We start from the raw sequence: 24,263 nt of genomic DNA on the forward strand, positions 1-24,263 counted from the left end.
GTTGCCTTGTAATGTGAAATTAAAACTCAGCCTCCCCACACTACTTGCTCATTTTAGACAACATCTTATATAAGAGCAGTGCTGGGGAAATAGTATGTTCATTGGGATAAATCAATTGATTATTTCATATTAAATAATCTACACGCATTCATGTAGAACAAGACTTCCAAAATAGCACCAGCTGGATTTTAAATAATAGAGTAGTCATGAAGATAAATACTGACTTTAGTGCATGTAGACTTTAGAAAATCAGTGTGATTTAAGAGGAAGTGATGAGGATTAATCAAGTGTTAGAACCATGGATCTGAGTCAACTCTAATGGCAGTGCTAGCACCAGGTCCATTAGCCACCTTCTGGCTTTGGAGGGAGAGTGGACTCGAGTTCAAATTCTTTTTTTTTTTTTTTTTTTTGAGACAGAGTCTCACTTTGTTGCCCGGGCTAGAGTGAGTGCCGTGGCATCAGCCTAGCTCACAGCAACCTCAGACTCCTGGGCTTAAGCAATCCTACTGCCTCAGCCTCCCGAGTAGCTGGGACTGACTACAGGCATGAGCCACCATGCCCGGCTAATTTTTTTGTATATATATTTTTTTAGTTGGCCAGATAATTTCTTTCTATTTTTAGTAGAGACGGGGTCTCGCTCTTGCTCAGGCTGGTCTCGAACTCCTGACCTCGAGCGATCCACCCGCCTCGGCCTCCCAGAGCTAGGATTACAGGCGTGAGCCACCGCGCCCGGCCTCGAGTTCAAATTCTAGCTCTACTTCCTACTACCCCTGTGACCTTGGGTAGTTTATTTAGCATTTATGATTCTCAGTTGCCTTATATATAAAATGAGGAGAATAATAAAAGTAATAATTTGATTATGTGGGTTAAATAAGTTAATGCATTCAAACTCAGCACGTTTCCCAACCACACAGTGAACATTCAATAAGCGTGATCTATTTTGTTTCGAGAAAATATGAAATTTGGCAAACTGAATGTTTTCTAAAGAAATTTGCATATTCTATTTGTATCTCTTGTTTTACCTCATAATATGAGATACTCAGCTCAGCTCAGTATTGTAGAGAAGTAGCACTATGCCAGGGTGACTAGAGAGTGGTTTGGGTAGGTTGACATAAAATTAAGTACAGAATTTGCAAGCCTCTGAAAATGCATTGTGCTTTTCCTGGTTGCTCGTAGTATGTTTGATCGCACATGCATGTGATGTGTGTATGTGTATAGCGTGCACCTAAGTATAGTAGATACATATAAAAATAAAGCTAAATCAGGACAGAGACATTTCTCAAACTCTATCACAGGGAGTTTGGGAATCAGTGCTACCTGCTATGTCTTCTTTCAGAGCTTTGTGTTGAATATATGTTTATTTAGAGAAATTGGTTTTTTTCTTTTGGATTAAGTGAGTGGCTCTAGGTGATATCACAAATAGCCAGATATCTTACTAACTTTCTTTAAGCCCAACCTTACAAAGTTATTGCTGGCAGTACATTAGAAAAGGCAAAATAGCTTTATTAACTTGAAAGTAAAAAACAAGAAAGATAATGGTAACTAATATCTTAAAAACACAAACTTCTAGAGGAGCCTTCTATAACCCGCCCTGAAATTTTCTCTCTCTTTTATCTCAGCTGATGATCATTCAATCTCACATCTTGGGGAAGTGACAGATTCTATCATTAACTTCCCTTAAGTTTCCTTAAATCATCATCAACTCTCCTTTCCCTAAATTTTCTCACCCATCCTTTTATAGCCACCTTCTCACAGACCAGTCCTTTCTCCATAAATACGGAGGGGCTTCACTGGCTGTGTTCATTTGCCATCTCTGCCGTCCCGCCTTTTTCTGGGCCCTGTGTTTTCTAGTTCAGCCTCCCAAAGTCAGTTTCACCAGCTTGACTTTTTTCTTTCCATCGAAGTGCTCTGTTATACTATTGCTATGTACTGCTGCTGTCATATCCCTTGAAACTTATTTACCTTTATTCCATTATTAGTTTAATAAATTTGGGTGAGTTTTATTCATTGAATTTCCTTCTGATTGAAACTGCAGAAGTTGACAGTGTAGGTAAATTGTAGACTTCTGACTACTTCATATTAACCCCTGTTCAATTACAAATATGTTGCTTACCTTGAACACTTGGATTGTGAACAAAATCTTTTAATCCAGAGAAAAAAAGAGCTAGTTTTTCATCTTTACCAGCTCCCCAGCAGGTACTTGGCTACATGACTAAGAAAGAGACACCGTTAGTCATTTAGTCCTTGAAGTCCACAGATGATCCTTATGGAGGCAAAGATGGTAAAATGTACTCTTCCTCATAACTGTAACCAACGCTAAAGAAGTTTAGTCTCAAGAAATTGTACTGAGCCACCATTGTACTCAGTGATCCCACTGACTCGAGTCTGACAGTCCTTTGGAAGCACCCCAGAGGCTTCACTCATGGGAAGCCAGAAGGTCTTGCCAGTTGTGGTCTTCCTCAACTGTCCCAGTCCTTCATGAGAGCTCTTAGACCAGTGCTTCTTAAATATTGATGTCATGTGAGTCGCCTGACAATCTTGTTAAAGTGTGGATTCTGGTTCCATAGATTCGGGGCAGGGTCTACAATTCTATCTTCCTAACAGGTTCCCAGTAATGCCGGTGTTGCTGGTGTATGAACCACACTCTGAGTAGCAAGGTCATCAGCTGATTCTCAATCTTGGGACATTGGATCGCTGGAGAGCTTAGAAGTAACTGATGCCTGGGCCCACCTCAGAGAATCTGATCTAATAGGTATAGGATGTGGCCCAAGCAGCAAGAGTTACAAAAGGCCCACAAGTGTTTCTCATGCATGGTGAAGCGTGAGAACCTTCCAGCTTGGCGTCCCAGTGTATCACTATAGCTCTGCTTTTGCATAAAGCCCCTCTGTCCTTATCCTTTGTTTCTCCATCAGACTCATCTTGCAAAAAACCCCACTCACTCTCCCTGTACCTCAGCAGCTGTATGTGGCCACAAACCCTAAGTGGGTGCTGGCACACCTCGCATAGTGAACTCCTTCAGCTGACTATTTCACACCTGCTCTCCCGTCGGGTCTTCAAAGCTCTCTCCCAATTCTGTACAAACCTCCTTCTTGTTTACTGAGAAGGAAAAAAAAAATCAAATTGAAAGGAATTCCCTCTTCTGTGTGCCATCAGATCTGTGCCCCCTGCATCTGTAGCCGTGTTCTCTGCCGACTCCCACACCTCACCTGTGTCCTGGCTCCACACCCTCTCGCCCACCCAGGGAATCTACTCTTGAAATGACCTCTTTTCCCTGAGCCGCCAGCTTCCCTCTCTCCTGGAATCTTCCCGCCACCACCGTACACGCTGTAACAGGCCCATCACTAGAAAAGCCCTTTGAGCCCATGTTCCCCTCCAGGTGCTGCTCTCTCTGCTTTCTCCAGCCTGCCATAAAATGACTCCTTCCAAGTTTAAGGAACCACCTTCTTGCCAAATTGAATGTTCCCTTTTGGTTTATCCTGCTGGGGCCTCTCACGTGCATTCGACTCAGGGACCTTCCCTGCATTTGCTTTAAATTGCCCATCACCACTTACCCACTTCATCCCTGTGGCTGCCTGTCCTGCTGTTTCCCACTGTAGCCTTACCGCCACCTGGAATGCTTATATTTACTGGCTTTGTGTCTGTTTGTCCGTTATCTCATCCAGTAATAAAATAAACCCCATAAGGGCAGGGTCTTTGCTTTGTGGATTATCTGTGCTATGCCCAGAATTTGAACATGCCTGACACTTAACAGACAGTCAATAAATATGTTGTTAATAAATGAATGTTCCTGAAACCATCCTCCATTAACCCCACTGCCTATCCATCATAGACAAAAATCTCAATTGTAAAGTTTCCCTTCTGATTCATGACTGAGTTTTGTTTTATGTCTTATCCCTGATTAGAGGAGTTCGTGTATTCTAACAATTCCAGGAACTGTTTCCACCTTGGTTCGTGAGGCTGGTTTGTCTTCCTTCTTCTGTGATGAACTTGCACGTCTTCCGTCTCTGTGTGCACACGTCTGCACATGTGCCTCAGGTCCCAAAGGAATAACTGTTCCAAGAGCTTGAGGCCTTTAAAAAAAAAAAAAAGTTCTCCATTTCTTTAAAAATACATAATTGCTGCCTCTCCAGAGATATTTTTACAGTGTGTCCCTAGAGGAGGAATTCCAGCTGATGGCCCAATGCAGGGCAGAGGCCCATAGGCAGACAGTCTGGCTCCAATTTATGCTCTGTGCTAACATGGCTAATAGGCGTTCGTATTTTGATTTAGAGAAGTGCTGTACTCGATCCTGACTCGGTTGTACACTGGTAACATCTGGCTAAGAACCACAGATTTAAAGGCCAAGAGCTATTTATTTTCGTCATCATCTTCTTTTCTCTCTCTCTCTTTCTGTATTCAGTAAAAAATGTCTTGGGAATGCTTTCAGTATTTTGATAGAACAATACACAGAATAAATTGGCAGAAGTTTAGTTTTCCCCATATTAAACTCTGTTTTAGACACTTTGAACCTTTTGGAACTATTATATATATGTAATACGTATCAGAGCTTCCACAAAACCCTGTTAGTGCCTTTATTATCCCACTTTTTTCCTCTATCCAAGTTTTTGCTATCACTTCATTTTAGACCCTAAACTCAACACTCACTATAGTTCAATGGAAAAAAAAGCAGCAACTCTTGATTCATAAGGTGCCTATAATTCTACGAACATCTAATGAAAATGAGCAAACATCTTTTTATAAAACTTGGACTCAGTCCAGAAGTATGTTTCGCTCTCAGATGCCTGATAAAACAGTGGGACTGCAGGCGCTGGCAGCTCTGTCGCGGTAGTTTGGCAAGGTGGAAAGTGCCCCACGCAGTGACATTGCTAAGCCCACACACACCAAATGTCCAGTCATCTTTCTTGGATTCTTAGATCTGTGAATCCTTTAGCCGAAAAAATGTGGTACTGTAATCTGCTTACTTAGAATTAGCTGTCCCAGTGACTTAGTAAGCTGGAAAAAACAAAAAGTAAAATTAGATATTTGAAAGTAAGCCCTCACCAGACATTCTCTTAGAAACAAGATCACCACCTCTTACAGGCATGGTTTTCCTTGGCTCATGGTATCCCTCCCTAGCCCATCTGTGCCAAGCCTTTGGCACGGCTGACGAAACATCTCCCTTTCAACAGGCCTGGCTCTCTGGAAATGTTAGTAAAATGCAGCTAGTTCACACTCCAGCAAACCACAAACCTAAACTTTCCCAGTTAACAAATGATTATTTTGCCAAAATGCTTACTAAGTCCTGGCTCTAGCCGAGTGTGTGATGTGGAATCGCCGCAGCTTGAAAAACAAACGAGCAGCCCTCCCAGTGCCATGGGGTTGCATTCCAGTGGAGTGCTCAAATGCAGTTTTCATCATGCCATACACTGTGCTTGCTTGCTAGAGGAGTCTTGCATTTTTTTAAAAAAAAAAAAACACTGTATTTGCTTGCATGCTTATCAGATGCACAGAATGCATTCTTCATGGATTTCCCTATCTCTGTTTGGGTCACATAGAGAGTTACGTACTTCAGAAGCATGGAATCAATCAAAGTCACAATCAAAGACGAACAGTATGGTTTCTCCCATCCCCATAAATCTGATCTGTAAATGCAAAGAATGTGAGGAATGAGCATAAGAAATTCAATAATTTTATTTAAAACTTAAAAGGAAAAAATGGCAAATCATAAGATAAGTATCTAACCAACCTGAAAACTTTTTAAATAAGATATTTCTGAACCCCCATCTGAAATACATATCTTTAAGGCAGTCATCATTGCAAACATAACAGAGCAGTGTGGAGCTCGGTTTTACTGTCTTGCATCAGTGAACATTCCTCAAAAGCATAGAGCGTCACTAATGGAATTATATATTTTCATGCTGTAATTACATTTGATTTTTCCTGATATTTCTGTAGACTTTTTGTTCATGGTTCCATGACTAGGCAGAATACTTACAAGGTTTCTATGTTCTCTGCCTGTCCAGTGCCTCCCCCGCCATGAAAAAAAGAGACTAGCAATAGGAATTTTTTAACAGAGAAAAAGACAAAATGTATATTTTTTTAAAAAAAATGTATTCAACTATCAGAGATTTTCTTTCAACAACAACAACAAAAACACGAACAACAAAAAAAGAATTTTATATGAAGGAAACAGAACAGGGATCCTTCTGAGTTCTAAAACCCCTTGAAACACAAAACAGGCACTTAATATTTTTGTTCTTGTTTTTGAATGAATATTTTTGGGATAAAACAGAATTTATTTGATATTTGGGTATGTTGCCCCAAATGGTCCTGTCACTGGTAGGAAGACAGATGAATGTGGCAATGGAGTCAGGCTAACTGGGAGAACACAATGCCAGGATGCCATCAAGTAGGTGACAGTCAACATCCATTTTTGAGAAATGAGAGTATTTGGCTCTGAAATCCACAGAAATCTTGAATGAGAAGACATAAACAATTAGAAAATTATGTTGAAATCCAACATGTTATCATTGTCTTGTGTGCACTTTCTCCCGCATCGAGTCTCAGCTTTGTGCTGCACACTTCAATGACCTATTGGCACTCAACTCCTATTTCCCAGCATGCAATTCCTAGACTCCAGGTTTTCATGGCTACAGAACACAGAGCTGACACTTCAGACATGTTAACACTCTAGGGTTTTTGCCTCAAAGCATTGTGGAAGGAGATGTAGGAGTAAGACTGGTTGTTGTTGTGGACGGATGGCATGAGGTGGGGCTTCCACTTGCGAGTGGAATCAGCTCAGTGGTGTAGATGAACACTGCTTGGCAGGACCTGGGTTTCTTGTTCTTATCATAAATTATGTAAAGTTAGCATTCCATTTCCCCGAGTTTAAATACATTTCTTGAAATGCCATTTATTAGAACACTGAAAACACAATTTCGGTTCTCTCTTCTCAAATCCCTACAGTCTGGCTCCTGGCCCAGCCACTCAACCCAAATCACCCTCTGAGGTCTTCCAAAATAACTTCTCAGCCAACACCAATAGTATCCTTCTAGATTTGTCAGCTTTATTCGAAACCATATTCTTCTTCCTGCTAACACCCATCTGGTCTCAAATTCTAAGGCTCTGTCCCTTCCAGGTTTCCTATTTTCCACATCTCCAGAGTCGCACCTATTAGCCATTCTCCTTTAGAGATCATTCCAACTTTGATAATTTCAAACACAATGTTTGTGCATGAATGACTTCCCTGTCCCTATCTCTAAACTTTCCTTACTTTTTAGTCTTAACACCGCTTGCTGCCAGGCCTTCAGCTGTAGTTAATCATGGTAAAGTAACAACTCTGGTCTTAATTTTCAACTCCTTGCTGCTGTTTAATATCTTGGTTTCTGTAAACAAAAATTGAGTCATTTTGACTCAATAACTCTTTCACTTTTGTTAAACTACCCACAGCATATATTTTCTACCTAGATTACATTTATGGAAGTAATTTTCTTATAGTTATCCTCAACCTTCCCCTCTTCCACCCTAGTCAAATGCAGGTGAGACTAAACTCAACACATGTTCGAATAGAGATTCCTATTATCCTGTTGATCAGAATGCAGTTAATAATTAAGTGGTGGTTGCACCATCCTGTACCAGCTGTTCTTATTCCACCTCAAGATAACTTTCTCTTTTCAAGTCCTACACACATCCAGTTGGCATACTTTTATCTTTTAATTCTGATTATTTGTTGCCTATCTTAAAGGGATATTCTTCTCTCTTTTTTGCCAACTTTGCCCCATTCTCCGGCACCCCATCCAAATGCCTTTCTCCAAAAGACTTTCCGTGGATTATGTGTAACCTGGGCCATATAAGCCAGCTGCCTTTCCTCCTCCTCCTCTCATGAACATGTGGCTTTATGTGAGAATGTACGCTGAGTCACCTTTATGTATGTCTAAATTCCCAGATGTGTCTGTGCATTTGTTATTGGAAAGTCACCTTTGTAGATAACCGGGAAGTATTTTGGATCTTCAGTAAAAAAAAAAATCCATGCAGTCTCTTCCTCCCACAGCAATAGGCACTTAAAAATGTTTTGGTGGTTACTGAAATTTTGCCTCATTCTGTGTGCATTTTCTTTTTAGGATCCCCCCATGGCTGTAACCCTTGGACTCCGTATGGAGGAAATGATTTTTAATCTTGCTGATACACATTTGTTTTTTAATGATTTAGAGGTAAGAATTTTTAAAGGTAGGAATGGTTGTATCCAACACTAAAACTCTTAGATGGTGTCTGCATCTGCAGAGAGCCTCAAGAAAATGGAAAGATAGAAATTTAGTTCTCATCAAGAGGAAATAAAATAAAATTTTATTATAAATAAGATAAATAAAATAAAATTCTCAAGAGGAAAAATTGTACATACAAATATAAAGTTAAATTGTGTTCACAAATAAATACATAGGTACTGGCACATACATAGTGCAAAAATGTCCCAAAAGAGATGGTCAACCTTGCTGTCCCATACTCTGCTCCTGGTTCTTTTAGTCTTTTAGTGTCAGCCACAACCCATTCGGCACCTTTGGAATCAACATTAACTCTTCTAATAGTAACCAGGTTACTATTCAGGTTAATCACTAGACAGTATTCACAGATACCATCCGTGGTGATAGCATGATCATTAAATTTTGCAGATAATCTGAAACCTAACTTTAGACAACATTGTCATTCCTCATTTCCTCCTCTTTTGGATAAAACAGTGCTAGAGCTATTTATATGGCCTATTTGATGGGTTTGAATACATTTAGTTTCTCATTTTTAAAATTTATTTGTCCACTTCCAACCTCAAATGGCAACACAGTGTCTAACGGCAAACAAGAGGAAAAGAGAGTAAAAGCAACAACAACAACAAAAAAAAAAAAAAAAAGAAAGGGCCCAAGAAAAAATAGCCTCAGAGTAGTTGAATCTGTACTGAAACAAGGTATATAGTCTGTGTGCTAATAACTTTGGTTATTAGGCATTCAGATAATAGAATCTGAAAATAACTAAGTAGTTTGTGCATTTGGCAGAAGTACTTCTCAGGCAAGCATGGCTATGCTGAAATAGATATTTCTCTTTCTTCTTTTCAAATGACATATTTAAATTTATTTTTCATTTCATGGTTTCAGAATGAAATAGAAGTTTTTACTTATAATCATATTATGAATGAAGCGGGAAATTATTATTACTGAACCACCACCTTCTTCTAGACATTTTATGTTGGACTTTCCATTAATTAATTAACAATGTCTTGAAATAACTATGTTTATCACAATATTTTTACAAGGGAGAAACTACAGGGTCCACAATGTAAAATCACTGCTAGGCTTACCTGCTATGGAAGTGGTAGAACTGGAATTTTAAACATATTTGTCTGGCTCCAGAGCACATACTTTTGCCCCCATACCAGGCTAAAATTTTAAAAAGTGTAAAAAAGCCAAGTTACTGGGTCTATTAAATAAGTTTTTTTTTCTTAAATTGACAAGATCTGAAATACGGTTTTAGTTATTTGAGACATGAGGATAAAAATCATCCCATAAATGTGTGTGCTGAAAATCTGTACAATAGCATTTTGTTGTTTTTTTCTCTACAGAGATTCAGCATTTTTACTGGATAATAAAATTACTGTCTGTTTAAAGAGGCATTTTTTTTCTTTAACAGACAATATGAAAGATCAATATTCCTTGGCAAGTTTTCCAGTTTTAGATAATAAATAATAATCACCTCTATAAAACCTGATTTAAATTAATCCTTCTACTTATTACTGTCTAGTATACAGAATGATTTTATATATACCTGACTATAGGAAACACATTTAATGTTTTTGGAACTTGAATTTTTTATATATAGTGATAACTTTTTAGGTTAGTTTTTCTGTTGTTTAATATGACTTGAGTCTCATTCTAAAGAGAATTGTAAGTGTCTTAGTTCTTTCAAAGCTGTAAAAAGAAAATGATTTTATGTGGTTGTATCCAAGTTTTATAGTGTTTATTTCATTTCATTAATTATTTTTTACTAGAAATAAATGGAATAAATGAACTTTTGGCTTTTTTTGTGACACATTAGAAGCCAGATGGAATAAATTTACTACTCAATTTTTAAACAAACACTGAAACGAGAAGGTGAAAGTCGCATATAATGAATTTATTAATAACTTTTAGCAAGTTTGAAATGAATATTGGAATATCAAAAACATGTTATAGTCATCTATGGTCCTAAAGACTTTTTATTTTAGTTCAGATACTATGTTGTGTGAATTTTTAAAATATCTGACAGGATCTCTGGTAGAAATAGTAACTGAGAAGATATTGGCATTGACTTTCTCTTGTCTGATTATAGTTTTTGTTGCTTTAGAATATGATAAAAATTGGACTCAAATGTAATCAATGAAATAATTGAGTCTCTGCACATATATTGATTGAACTCATACGTGCACACACACACACACATACTTGCGCATCCAAATGAAGTGCCCAAGGAAAGACAAAAGTTTATTACTGACTTAAGTCGCCAAATAAGCACTAAAGCTAATAAAATCAAAATAATAGCTTTCAAGACGTTCAGTATAGTTACATGCATCTCTGCTATCCTACAGCTGACAGTGAAAGTCAACTTTACTCTCATACAATTTTTTATTCCAATAAACCTCTTGCAACCAAAGATTATCTTGGACTCCATAACTAGAATTATTTCCACCTCTGCTGACAAAGAAAAGAATTCCTTAAGAAAGTAACTCCACCATTAGGTTTTTTTTGGGGGGGGGGAGTATATTTAACATCTCAGGGTTCCTTTTTTTTAACCTAAAAATCTAACTTGAGACTCAAATCCTTCAATAGATACTGCAACATGTGTAGTAGCAGCTGCTCCTCACATAATTCCTTAAAAGATACAAATTTAAGTCCTCCTAATAGACACTTCACTACATCCTGCCCAACTGCAGAGAAAGCAAATGCTCTCACTGCTCCCCCTGAGAAGAGAATGCTGTGTGTTTAAATAAAATGCTATTTCAGTTAAAATAACTTCCAGAAAAGAAGGCACCAGGGAGTTTGAGATCGCAAAAGTGAGAAAAGACTGCTGTGAATTATAACTGATAAATATCAGTGACAACTCTGTGGTCACCTTACAAGACAAAATTTTAAAAATTTAAGATTACTATCAGAAGTATTTCAAAAGTTTGAGTTCTACTAAAATCTGTGAGAGCTGAAACATCAGAGTGTTTTCAGTATTTCACATTGGGTCAAAGTGATGCTTGCAAAAGTTCCTCAGAGTGAAAGCTAATTGAAGAAAAATTATTTAGCTTTTCCTAAAAATGTAAGTAATTGAAGTTCAGGTTTCTTTTACTGGACTGTAATCCTCAGGCAACCATCCAGAGTCAACAGGCACAGTTAACTATGCCTAAATAAATTTAAAGAGAAGTTAGATTTGGAAAAACCTCAAACATAACTTCAAATATGGAGTTCATGGTCTAATAAGTTTGATATACTGTTGTCCTCAGGAGTAAAAAATAAATGTTTGGGCAACCTATGTACAAGTTAATCATGTGAATTAATACTTGAAATGTCAGAAGAATTTCTCTAAAACTCAGGATGAGAGGCTATTAAATGTAGAAATAATGTCTGATTACCAGAGTGATATATAAGGATCCCTTCCCCTTTTTGAGGGCATATCATTAGTTTACTATAAAGGAGAGACATAGAAATTATTTACATGAGGAAAGATTTCAGAACTTCAGTGGAATGGGCAACTTCATGTGATACCATTCCCACAGTGATTTATTTCAGTACACATACTCTCCAAGAATGTCCCTGTCTCTAACAAATAATCCTGTCCTCTAGAACTACTTTGGTGCCTCCATGTTCTGAGAGGAGAATTTTATTTCCAACTTCCATGCTAACTGGTAAAATTTCTCCACCCTTCCCTTGAAAGTCCAATCCAACAGCTACTACTGTTGCTTGCAATACGTTTACCTGAGATTTTTCTGGAAGCATAATGCCTTTTTTGGTTACAGTTTGAGCTGTACTCCTTTCAACCAATGCTTGGTCAAAGAGTGGAAGAAACTCTCTGAATGCCTGTCTGGCCATGGCTTGGGCAGTCTCAGCACCTGCTCTGCTCTCTCTCCCTCTCCTCCACTCCTGATAGGAATATCTTCTTACAGTCCTCACCATCTAGAACTGTGGTCCCCCAACCCCCAGGCTGCTGAACAGCAGGAGGTGAGCTAGGGCAAGTGAGAGAAGCTTCATCTGTATTTACAGCTGCTCCCCATCACTCGCATCTCCATCTGAGTTCCTCCTCCTGTGAGATCAGCAGCGGCATTAGACTGTCATAGGAGCATGAACCCTACTGCAAACTGCGCATGTGAGGAATCTAGGTGCACACGCGTTATGAGAATCTAATGCCTGATGATCTGAGGTGGAACTGAGGCGGCGATACTAGTACCGAAGAGCAGCTGCAAATACAGATTATCATTAGTGGAGAGGTTTGACTGCACAATAAATGTAATGTGCTTGAATTAACCCAAAACCAACAACCTTCCTGCCAGTCCTTGGAGGCATTGGCTTCCATGAAACCGGTCCGTGGTGCCAAAAAGATTGGGGACCGCTGATCTAGAATATTTTTATTTTCTATCACTGTAAGTTTGTGTCAGAAAATTTAAATGATTGTTGTAATGCTATTGAGAATTATCATTTGTCTAGAGTTCTGCTATTTGTTTAAGACAGAATTGTGGAGTGATTATTCTTTGCCAGATTGTGCTTTAAGTGAGGGTGGTATATCCTAGTGAACCAAACGTCACCCACAGGGTCATGTTAAACTTTCTGGGCCCTTACCTATGATTGTAGGTAGAGATTTATCCAGAAATACTAGACCCATAATTTATGTAAATCATATGAACTTTTAAAATTAATTTACCTAGATTTTCAAATCATACCCATTAAGCTAGTCACTGAGTTTTATGTTTTAAAGTAATCAGCTAGATCATCTTTAAACTGAAACACAGTTAATACACTGTGAAAAGCTGGAGACTAGCTGTTAAATACTTGACCACCAGATACTTCCAAGTCCTATAATCAATATAATAGTAGCTGAAAAGCCTTTGTTTAGTATGACGTATTTTCAAATTTAATGATTTTTTTTAAAAATTGATTTTGAATGGTATATAGTCACAATCTATGAATATGATTAAAATAATTTGAGGGGAAAAATGGGCCTAAGATGCCAAACCATACTTATTCTGAGGTTATTTATTATAACTATATTCATTTATTATAAATTATAATGATTTATCATTATTTTTTGTGTACTTATTCTGAGGACTAGGTATTTTAAATGCTCTTGCCAAATTTTTCCTTCAGATCTTACAACAGTTCACTGAAACTTTGCAGATTATTCAAAAGCAGAATAAGACTCTTAGGACAGCAAAGAAGAATAGAATCCTTATCCAGAAAAGTTACTGTTTGTTCTGAGCACATTGTAACTTAAAATCAGGTCAACTGTGTGGGTATACCTACCTAAAGTTCATTTTCCTTGGAGTTTTGTAGCACGTTTGAAGATGATGAATCTTCATTCTTTCCCTTTTACTTATAAGTATTCTTTTTGTTTGAAAATCTAAAACCTTGAAAAGAGAAAATGTCAGCTTCTGTGGTTATTACCTTTTTTCTGTGTTCAAAGACCAGGACCTTTAAAATAACAACAGCCTGGTTCATTCGCAGTATTACTGGTCCAGCAGGAAGTTATGGAAATCGTACAGGACACCATAATCTGAGAGCAAGCCCCTCTGTTGCCGCTCAACAAATGATAAATCATAGCAACCAGCTAAGGTGTTCAGACCAAACAAGTTTTGTGTATCTTCAGAGTAGCCATGCTTGAGCAAGCACAACAGAAATGGCCAGCAAAGAACCCAAATGATTACAAAGATTCAGAAGAGAATTTCTTGTTGATAATATTAAAATTAAAATCATTGTTTAACTTGCTCTGAAGAAACCCTCACACCATGTGTTTTCTGACCCCTTTTTTTGCACCACTCTTCTGGATTTAGATCTTAGAGAGTAGAAATGGTGCCATTCCCCAGCACAAGAAAACAAGCGTGAGATGGTGGGATGGATGGGCACATGCTGCCATCTTCTGGCCATAGTCTGATCAAATGGCAAGATGGGAAAACCTTCAAACGTGGTGACAAGCATCATTTGAAAAACAAATAACGTTTCCAATGTTTTTAACAGGAGTGTGATCAAGTTCATATAGATGATGTTTCCTCTGATGATAATGGGCAGGATTTAAGGTAAGCCATGCCTTTCAGTCTGCTGTTTCCTACAGAAATTCAGCTATGATGTTTTGCACATGTAATTATTTCTTTTATTTCTTTTTAATGTATTTTGGGTGTTGCAGTACCTACAGTTTTGCAACTGATGGCTTCCATGCAGCTGCAAGTAGTGCAAACCTTTGTTTGCCAACAGGTGTAAGAGGAGGAGTGGACTGGATGAGGAAGTTGGCTTTTCGTTACAGAAGAGTAAAAGAATTATATAACACCTACAAGAACAATGTTGGAGGTATGTGAGGCTTTCTTAATCTAATAAAGGCACTCTGAGTATAAGTAGAATTCAAACTGTAGTTAAAAACTATCCTACTATAACCAGCAAAAGCTCATGTTGACCTGCATTAAGCCAGAATTTTAAGTTTCTTAGAATTGGTGGGGAAAATTTAAGTGCAAAATAAAACATGCACCGCTGTTCTCATGAATTGGGAATTCTTTGTGAAGCCTTGTGCCCAGATGTTTAGTCAAGATTTATGGCAAGGCATTTAGCTTACCCTCATCAGCTGGTGCTTGGAACATTATCAATGAAAACCAACAGAACAACTGACCGAGCCAGTGGGAAGAAGACCTTTCTAAAGAAGAGAGCCTCAGTCATCGAAGCAGAGTTGTTAGCAAGCATTACCTTTCTGGAAATCCGATCAGAAATAAATACAAACATTTATGTCATTTCAAAGATCTTTAACAAGTTTACGTTTTTAAAAAGCACATTTTCTGACAGTGTATGTTTCCCATCTATGGTATTAACCATTATTATCATGGTTTTTAAAAATTTAAATACTCTGTAGGTAATAACTAAACATTTTATATTTATTTATATATTTTACAGAGGATGTTAAAACCTGTGATATCAAAACTAGGACCCTGTATGTGCTTCTAGATATAAGAAACCTTGATTATCTTTATTGTTAGAATCAATTTTAGGTCAACAAGATTCCTAAGATTTGCTATGAGGTCACATAAGTTTAATCTCCCAGGGTTTTTTGTTTGTTTGTTTTCTGTGCTTCTCTTTTTTTTAAAAAAGGAAGGGTGATTGAGAACCACACACCAGAATCCAAAACAGAATGGTACAGCTAAATATATATGTGCATACTATACATATGTATATTCACATATATGTCATAGACTACAATACAATAAATAAAATGTTCATATATAGCATACACATATCACATACTCCCATATACATCATGAAGGTGGGCCTATGTGTCTGCTCATCTTGTATCCCCACGTCCCTGGCAGTAAAGCACACAACAGATGCTCAATAGATTCTTAGTAACCGTAAGAGAACAAAAACCATAGACAATAATAATGTTAGCACCAAAAGGGAGCTTAGATATGGAAGACTTTCATTTCCAAATGAGAAACTGGCCCCTGAAAGCTACTGACTTGCCCAGGGTTCTCAGGAAAAAACTCTGGTTTCCTATTGCAGTCCAATCTTTCTACATGATGCTTTTGTAAAATCAAATAAATAGGTTTTCCAGTTAAAATCAATTGTGGGTAATATGTTTAACTTTAAAATAAATATCCTGTCAGGAAATATGAATTAATTTTTATCATTCAAGTATGTCATTTTGCTCTTACAGGGTATTATTAGAATTATTCAAAAATTGACAAATTGCTAAGAAATAATCTTACATCTTAGAAATTTTAAACAAACATAAGTCCATTTTCTATCATGCATGAGCATCTCTTTATCGAAATGAGGACAAGTAAGCCTTGCTAGAAACTATAAATCTTGTTTTTAAAAAAATCATTTAACTATATATGTGCTTCAGTATTCTGAAATACAATTTAATTAAGAAACTTTTAAAATAGATTTATATGGTCTTGTTTTATCATAAAAGCAAAGGCTGGATCTTTTTAAATATCTTTTCTATAATATTGTAGTTGCCCACTGTCTATAACTGTATCATGCACTTTAGGATTTTAAACACAATTCTTAATTTCTTTTTATAAAACAAAGTATAATAGCATTAGCATTAGTATTAGAAACATTCTAATAGCTACATATGATAATGGCATTGTTACTGTTTCAAAGTGAGCATGATTGTGATTATTAAGAAACTAAACATTTTCAGGCAGCCAGAATATTTGAGGTTTGTGTCCCTAGGCTGGTAGAACCCGACAACTCCAGATCTGATGTATCTCAGTCCCTTGGAATGAGACGGGCACAGGAGTTTTCAAAGCTCTCAGGTGATTGGATTCCACTGCACCAGACCCTAGGTCCAGTGAGGGCAGAGACAGGCGCCCACTTTTCACTGTATGTCCCCAGTGTTTAGCCCAGTACCTGACACCTAGGAATTCATCGATAAATATTTATTGAATGGATGAATGGATAGTCAATTCAGAAATGAAGGGTCAATATTGGTATAAACATGTCTCTCCATTTCTAATATAGACTGAATTAAAAATTATCTATACTGGACAGAAGGGATTCCAAACTAGATATTTCCAAGAAAATATTCATCGCTTGACTCTGCCTTCCTTTTCTGTGTTGCAGGACTCCTTGGCCCTGCCAAAAGGGACGCATGGCTACAGTTAAGGGCAGAGATTGAAGGTCTGACAGATTCCTGGCTAACAAATGCACTTAAGTCTTTATCAATTATTAGTACTAGGTAAGTGGCATTATTGCTATTTCTGTGTTTATTGTATTGAAGATTTAGTTCTAATTGCATAATATAGGTGAAAATATTTTAATTCCTAGATTGTTTTAGAGTTTGAAGTGACCTAACAGTTCCTAGTCCAGTGATTTTCAGTTTCTGTGTGTGTGTGTGTGTGTGTGTGTGTGTGTGTGTGTGTGTGTGTGTGTGCTTGGGTGAGAGAGGGTTTCTGTTTCTCAGAATAACCAGGAGATCCTGTCTCTCCATCCGTCTTTCCTCATAACCACTGATGATCCTCACAGAGTGGTTACATGACTTCCAGTGAAAAAAGAAAGAACACGTTGGTGGTGGCAAAGTATAAGGGGTGATGGCAGAAATAAAAACAGCACTATTTTTACAAAGAATGCAGGTTTTAGGTCTTTTAGGCCATAATAGGTAATACACACACAATTGAAATGCATCAGAAAAGCAAGAGGAAGCTCTTGCAAAAAACTCTAAACTTTGTGTTCTTTGACCTAAACAGTGAAATTTTTGACTTGTTAGTGGAGATGACAGAATTAAATTGATTGATAACTAGTTGAACAACCATGCGCTATAAATGCTAATTCATAAAGTCATATGAATCTGGAAAGTGATGGCTAGTGAGGTAAGGATGAATCTTTGTACTGCCCTCTTCCATGGTTGTGTTTCCGAGTTAGATGAATAAATGAAAATGAAAGCGTGCTTAGCAAATGTGTAGGTAATACAGCATGCAGAGAAAGAGATTATTTGGACTGACTGAATCAGGATACAGAAAAACCTTAGCAGGTTAAAAGAAGAGTCTAATGTTAAGAACATGAAAGTAAATGACAGAAATTCTAAGTGGAGAACAGAGGGGGAAGTAGCTTCCCGGGTCTGACCAGGGAGGCCGGGGCAGAGTACTTTGCTCAATTCTCAGCACCCCATTCCAGCGGGGGCTGTGACAGAGTTGAAGCAGCCTGTTATTTATTTCTAAAAGATGTCGCCTAGATAGTTAAAAAAACAAAGATTATTATCTTATCTGTAGGTTACATTTATTGCATTGTATATACTATACAAAGGCTGTACAGAAAGCATCCAGCCGTTGTTAATGTAATGAGAGAACGGTCTGAGCGACCTGGGTGTAACCTGGAGCCAAGGCGAGTGGACTGGGATGCGCATGCGTGAACAATGATGACGTCACTGTACTAGTCAGTGGCGCTAGAGCCATTGAGTGAACTTGTGTACTGTGTGGCTGTCACATTCAAAATGACTAAGTGAGTGGAGCAACGAATCTGCATCAAATTTTGCATTAAGCTTGAACATTACTCTGCGGAAACTATTCGGATAATTCCGAAGGCTTTTGGGGATTATGCGATGAGTGCCACACAAATAAACATATGGCACAAGCACTTCAAAGGTGGTCTAGAATCTGTTGAAAGTGATCCACGTTCTGGAAGGCCTGCACCAAGCAGACGCCTCAGAATATTGAATGCGTACAGGTTAGGTTAAGAGACACTGGGAGAACTGTGTGCCTACTTTGTAGGGGACTGAGGCGTCCTATGTGCAATGTTTCTTGGATATTGTATCTTCTTCAATAAATGTCTCTATTTTTCATATTACATGGGTGGATACTTTCTAGACAGACCTCATATACAGATCATTAAACAGATGGCTTTAAAGCAACTACAGGGATGTATAGTTTTAAGAAATTAATAAAGTTATAACAAGGAAGGAGAGGAGAAAAATAAATCAATATGCACTGAATAGTTAAATGCTATGGAATTTGCTAAATTATATTTTATATATTATTAAATTATGATTTATATATTATCATATTGGTAGTTTTCACAAAATGCCCAGGAGGTCAGAAAAATAGATGTTTTGTTGAATTATATATCAGAGCCTTTAGCAAACTTAAGTTACCTTCTAACCTTAATTCTTGTTCTATAAATATGGTCTAAGGACAATCAAAGATGCAGGAAAAAATTTAGGCAGCATTATTTATAATATTTAGAAATCAAAAGCCATCTAAGCAACTAAATTTAACTTTAAAAATTCTGCTGCATCTACATGGTAGAGTAGTTTGCACATATTGTTTTGTTGGGAGAAGGGAAATAATAGATGATATGATATAAACTAATAGGCTTATGATATTAAATAAAGTAGAATACAAAATTGCGTATATATAATAGTATGATCCTAATGGAAAAAACTCTTTATACAAACACTGAAAGTAAATGCACAAAATGGAGACAGCAGCTTTCTCTAGATAGTTGAATAATAATTAATGCTTTTCATTTTCTTCTTTATATTTTTCTGTCTTTTACAAATTTTCTATTAAAAATATATACAATGTTTGTAATTAAAAAAGAAATGATCTAACTGTGAATATTACACAGTATAAGTGGTGAAACGTCATGTCAAAACCATATCTCTAAACTTAAAAAGCCTGTGCTTTATTTTATTTCACCATGTTTTCATTCTGTAACATTTACCTGTATATGACTTTGAATAGCATATTGTTTTGACAAAATATTATATAGAACTTTAAATGTCACAATACAGTCATGGGTTTGTGTTTTATTCTTAACAATCTGCTGTTGGTTGGTGAATACATATCTGCTGAGAGGCAAAACTATTGAATATTGAAAGGGGACATTATTGTGGAATTTAGAGACTACAGTGACAATTTTAAATCTTTTAGAAGTTATTTAGTATTAGAAAACAAATATGTGCATTTCTTCCCTATTTTAGGAGTAACTGTGTAAATGTCTTGGTAACGACAACCCAACTGATCCCAGCACTCGCGAAGGTTCTGCTCTATAGTTTAGGAGGTGCTTTCCCCATTGAGAATATTTACAGTGCAACCAAAATAGGTAAGGAAATTATTTTAAACTCTGTATGGAATGTGTTCACATCTGTGTGACTCTGCATGGTTCCCCTTTTCATCAATTTCACTATTAGTACAAGAAGCAAATTTGGATAAAGTTGCAGAGTCTCTTGCAACTCATTGTATGTGTATGAATTTTATGAGAACTGTTAGTGAAACTCTGAACTCAGTATCTGGGTAGTTCTGCTGTATATTTCATGGAATATTACAGCACATGTTATCTAAATAATATGGAATATCTCTTAGGCATGGTATTTAATAGTTTAATTAGTATGGGGTATAGTATTACATCCTTGCATATGCAGTCATCTAGATCCAAGATAAAAATACTGTTTTGGCATTACAGGGGAGTCTTGGATGGATTGAACTAGTGTCCTTAATTACAGAAAACAAAGAATTTCATGAATCAGAAATCATAATTGGAATATTTGTAACACATGATGAGTGGCTGGAAATGCACATTTCCAAAAATGTGCAGTAACAATCAAAGAACTACAAGCTTATTTATTTAGATATTATCTATCTATGCAGTCATCTTTGACTTTTTTTTTTTTTTTTTTTTTTTTTTGAGACAGAGTCTCACTGTGTTGCCCGGGCTAGGGTGAGTGCTGTGGCGTCAGCCTAGCTCACAGCAACCTCAAACTCCTGGGCTCAAGTGATCCTCCTGCCTCAGCCTCCCGAGTAGCTGGGACTACAGGCATGCGCCACCATGCCCGGCTAATTTTTTCTATATATATTTTTAGTTGTCCAGATAAGTTTTTTATTTCTATTTTTAGTAGAGACGGGGTCTCGCTCAGGCTGGTCTCGAACTCCTGACCTCGAGCGATCCTCCCGCCTCGGCCTCCCAGAGGGCTGGGATTACAGGCGTGAGCCACCTCGCCCGGCCGTCATCTTGGACTTTAAGTGGATTTTGCAGACTCAAACTTCTAATAAACATTCAAAAACACAACTTCATCAACTTCTGCCATCTTGAAAGAGTTAAAAGAAAACTATTCATATCTTCCACTGTCTGTCAAGGAAATGCCTGAGAAAATAAATGGGTTGTGTAATGTGCCCTGAAGGTCAACAAACTTAGGCCCTGGTACATTGACAAGAGAGGTTCAAAATCCTAAAATCCCCCACCAAAAATAACTTGCCCTGGCCCTTGAAGAGGTCTGATATTGGCTCTGGCAAAAGGAGCCTCCAGTTGCAGCTGTTTCAGTACAGTTTAAGAGAGCTGTTCCATCCAGTAAATTCCACATTGTTGTGAGCACTATAATTCAGAGCTCAGGTAGCAATACCATATATTTTTTATATAAATGTATATATTTATGTTAGCAGAGTTACTATATAGAAGATAATTTTGCTTTTTGACAAATAAAATAACTTCATACCAGGATAAACATTTATTTTAGTAGGGACAATATTCTTTTTTATTGACCAAATTATTCCTTATATTTAATCTGAAAAAAAATCATTTTTGTTTTTCTCTTTAAGCTAGTATTTTTTCAGAGTTCTGAACTATCAGGTTAAGAAAAAAGGCAAAAGTAGCCATGGATATATGAACATTCTGAAAATAAAATTTAGAGAATAATACCAGTGTTGTAAAAACAAAGAACATGTAGAAATTGCAAGGGGTGTTCCATAGTGCAGTCAGAGGATACCAGTGTTATCAATGCCACAGCCTAGTGTGACAGCATCCTTAGAACAAGTAATCTCAGCAGACTAGTTCTCACCCACTTGAAGAAAGGAGTTGCTTATCAAGGTAAATCCACATCTTAGTATCTCCTCTTTCTTTAGAGATGAACCTTCAAGACTTTTCACAATAACATGTTCAAGTTACTTGTCTATGCTACTTAAAATAAATTAGATAAAAATTGATTTATAGAATTAAATGACAAAGGTTATTAAAACTTATAGTTGCCTGTAAAGTTGTTCCAGTACTCTTCGTGGAGTAAAACATACTAACATTTTCTATAGGTCAAATGCTTAACCCTAGTGACATTTTTGCAGCATGAAGCACATTTGTTTAATAATCTGTCCTAAGTACAGATTTATGTTATTCAAACATGTGTGTTGATTTCATAAACCCAGAGGCTGTAAGCTAGTTCAAGTGATGTTCAAGAGAAATTAACTTAACACTTTATGAATCTTTAGGTTAATGAATGCAATGGCTGGAAGAATAAGCAGTGCATTGTTTTTCAGGCAAGGAAAGCTGTTTTGAGCGTATAGTGTCCAGATTTGGCACTAACATAACTTATGTTGTGATTGGAGATGGCCGAGATGAGGAGCATGCCGCTAACCAGGTAACTTCACTCTGAACTTTATCTCATTTATCTTCCAGGAAAAGAAAGTTGCTTTGAACGAATAATGCAAAGGTTTGGCAGAAAAGTAGTGTATGTTGTAATTGGGGATGGTGTAGAAGAAGAACAGGCAGCAAAAAAGGTAACCTGTCTCCAACAATGTCGGTGTGATACTTCTGATGCAAGCCTTTTTGTTTGCATTCCTGTAGTTTGACCCAATGGCAGCTTGACAAATGATTTAAATTTATAGATGCAAAGCAATAAGAGCATGAGAGGGTCAATACTTACATTCAAATAAACCATTTGGAGTCTAGCATTTTTGCCTAAAACTTGATAGGAAATGCAGGAAAATTTAGTTATATTTATTTATTTGTGTGTGTGTATAAAGTAAATTTGACATATATATATTTGTGTGTGTACATAAACACACATATGCACGTATATGCACATAATGCATGCATATGTAGATGACCGAGTGGTCTGTAAGAAAGAGGAGGGGAAATAACCACTGTTAAGCCCGTGAAATTTAACAAGATACAGAAGTTTAATGAGCCCGATAGAATAATCATGTGAGTGGCTCATGAATCTCCTGTGCCGTATGACCCCTGGGAGCACCTAGAAGTAGGTACAATCCGTGATGATAAATACCAAGGGTGGATTTAGTAGCCAAAGAAAAGCCTCTGTAAGTGATTTAATAAGCACGGTTGGAATGGGTTGCATTATTCAGATCTTTTTGTGCCAACTTGTCTTAAAGGCAGTGGGCCTCACATGTTCTAAAAGAGTTTCATGTGTTCTGGTGAGCCACTGGTACTTGCCTGAAGCCAAGCATCTGGCTTTGAACGTATTCAGAAGACCTCATAGGCTTACCTAAGTATTAAAATAAGGCTTTTCATCTGGCCCATATTTCTGAAGAAGAAACCAAGGCAATTAAAAACCATTAAATGATTGGTTCAACATCAAAAGAATGATATCAGGATTGGCCCCTGACACCAGACTGCCAGTCAACACAACACTGAGATCTGCTTCCTTCACCAAATGACAGCAAAATATCACCTAGCCAAGATAAAAGTGATAGAACTTATAAAACAAAGCAAAATGATGAATCAGTATTTTTAAACAATAACATGTCAGCTTATATTGTTTTACATAGAAAGAATGTTATCCTTATTATCCGGAAGAAATTTTAAATCATCATCTAATAAAGCCTTCACTAACCACTTGCGCTAGAGGTGCTTTCCTGATTTCTGTTTTCCAAAACAAATCAACATAAACACTTTTCCAGAAAAGTTTATGGCAATAATAGAAAGAGAAAGGAAATGATTTATGTTTCTAGTCTATTTAAATCAGGCAAAATGGAGAAGAAAAAAGCGCATCCATTTTAGAAGATTTGGTGACAGTGTTGGCAGCCATACTTGAAATTCTCCGTGCTTTTCCATCCCATTAAGAGAGCGGTGGAGGCTCTGCCTCCCACAGAGAACCTGGGTCTTCATTAGCAGTGTCAGTGACCCAAGACAGCACGCTGGCCCCAAAGACATTCTGTATGAGGTCAGGGCTGCAGCCTTAAGAAATACAACTTTCATTGCCGACTACTGCTTGAAATGTTTCCAGTCGCACGCAATTGTAATATCTTCTGGAGTTTGTCAATGTCCTGAGACTATGTTGTTTTGATTTTTCATATTGGCACTGTAATTACAAACAACAAATAGCAGTCAATGATGTGGCCCCTCCAGAGAACATTTACACGTCTTATAGCCTGTGTGAAATTCACGTATATCTAGGTAAGGAGTGAGATAATTCACTTTTCCAAACCAATAACAATATATGCCTTTGACAATTAAAACTTACCAAGTCTACCCCCAGTTATCCCCGGTGTGAAAGCTAGACTCGGTATACCAGTTGGTATACCTTCGGCTTTACATCTGAAACATTAAGAGAAAAAGGCGTGACTCCAAATGGATAAGAATCTCAGATAGAATGCTATTTCCAAATGGTTGTTTATGTAGGTGCAGTTTTTGGTGATGGTGAAGGCTTATAATTCTATTTTGAAACACAGGTGGTTGGTTTCTCTAGTACCAGAATGCATGCTTTTCTTTGGATGTAGCAGTAATCGCATGTGCAGAAATATTAAGTATTGTTCTGTTATTACAAATAGATCTGAGCTGAATGAAAAAAATGTTACTTCTAGGTGAATT

The 24,263-nt window shown here is 37.2% G+C and overlaps 1 protein-coding gene across 1 annotated transcript in view; it reads left to right on the forward strand.

Moving 5' to 3' along the window:
* The window catches only part of EYA4 (EYA transcriptional coactivator and phosphatase 4), a 241,911-nt gene that overhangs the window by 212,557 nt on the left and 5,091 nt on the right, over window positions 1–24,263 (forward strand). Inside the window, exons 14-19 of the mRNA XM_045544398.1 lie at window positions 8,100–8,189; window positions 14,208–14,266; window positions 14,374–14,534; window positions 16,800–16,914; window positions 19,654–19,775; window positions 22,113–22,213. Coding sequence (XP_045400354.1) covers window positions 8,100–8,189; window positions 14,208–14,266; window positions 14,374–14,534; window positions 16,800–16,914; window positions 19,654–19,775; window positions 22,113–22,213 — 648 coding nt within the window. The remainder of the gene's footprint in view (window positions 1–8,099; window positions 8,190–14,207; window positions 14,267–14,373; window positions 14,535–16,799; window positions 16,915–19,653; window positions 19,776–22,112; window positions 22,214–24,263) is intronic.

The sequence above is a fragment of the Lemur catta genome, chromosome 2, assembly GCF_020740605.2.
Source record: "Lemur catta isolate mLemCat1 chromosome 2, mLemCat1.pri, whole genome shotgun sequence".
NCBI lineage: Eukaryota > Metazoa > Chordata > Mammalia > Primates > Lemuridae > Lemur > Lemur catta.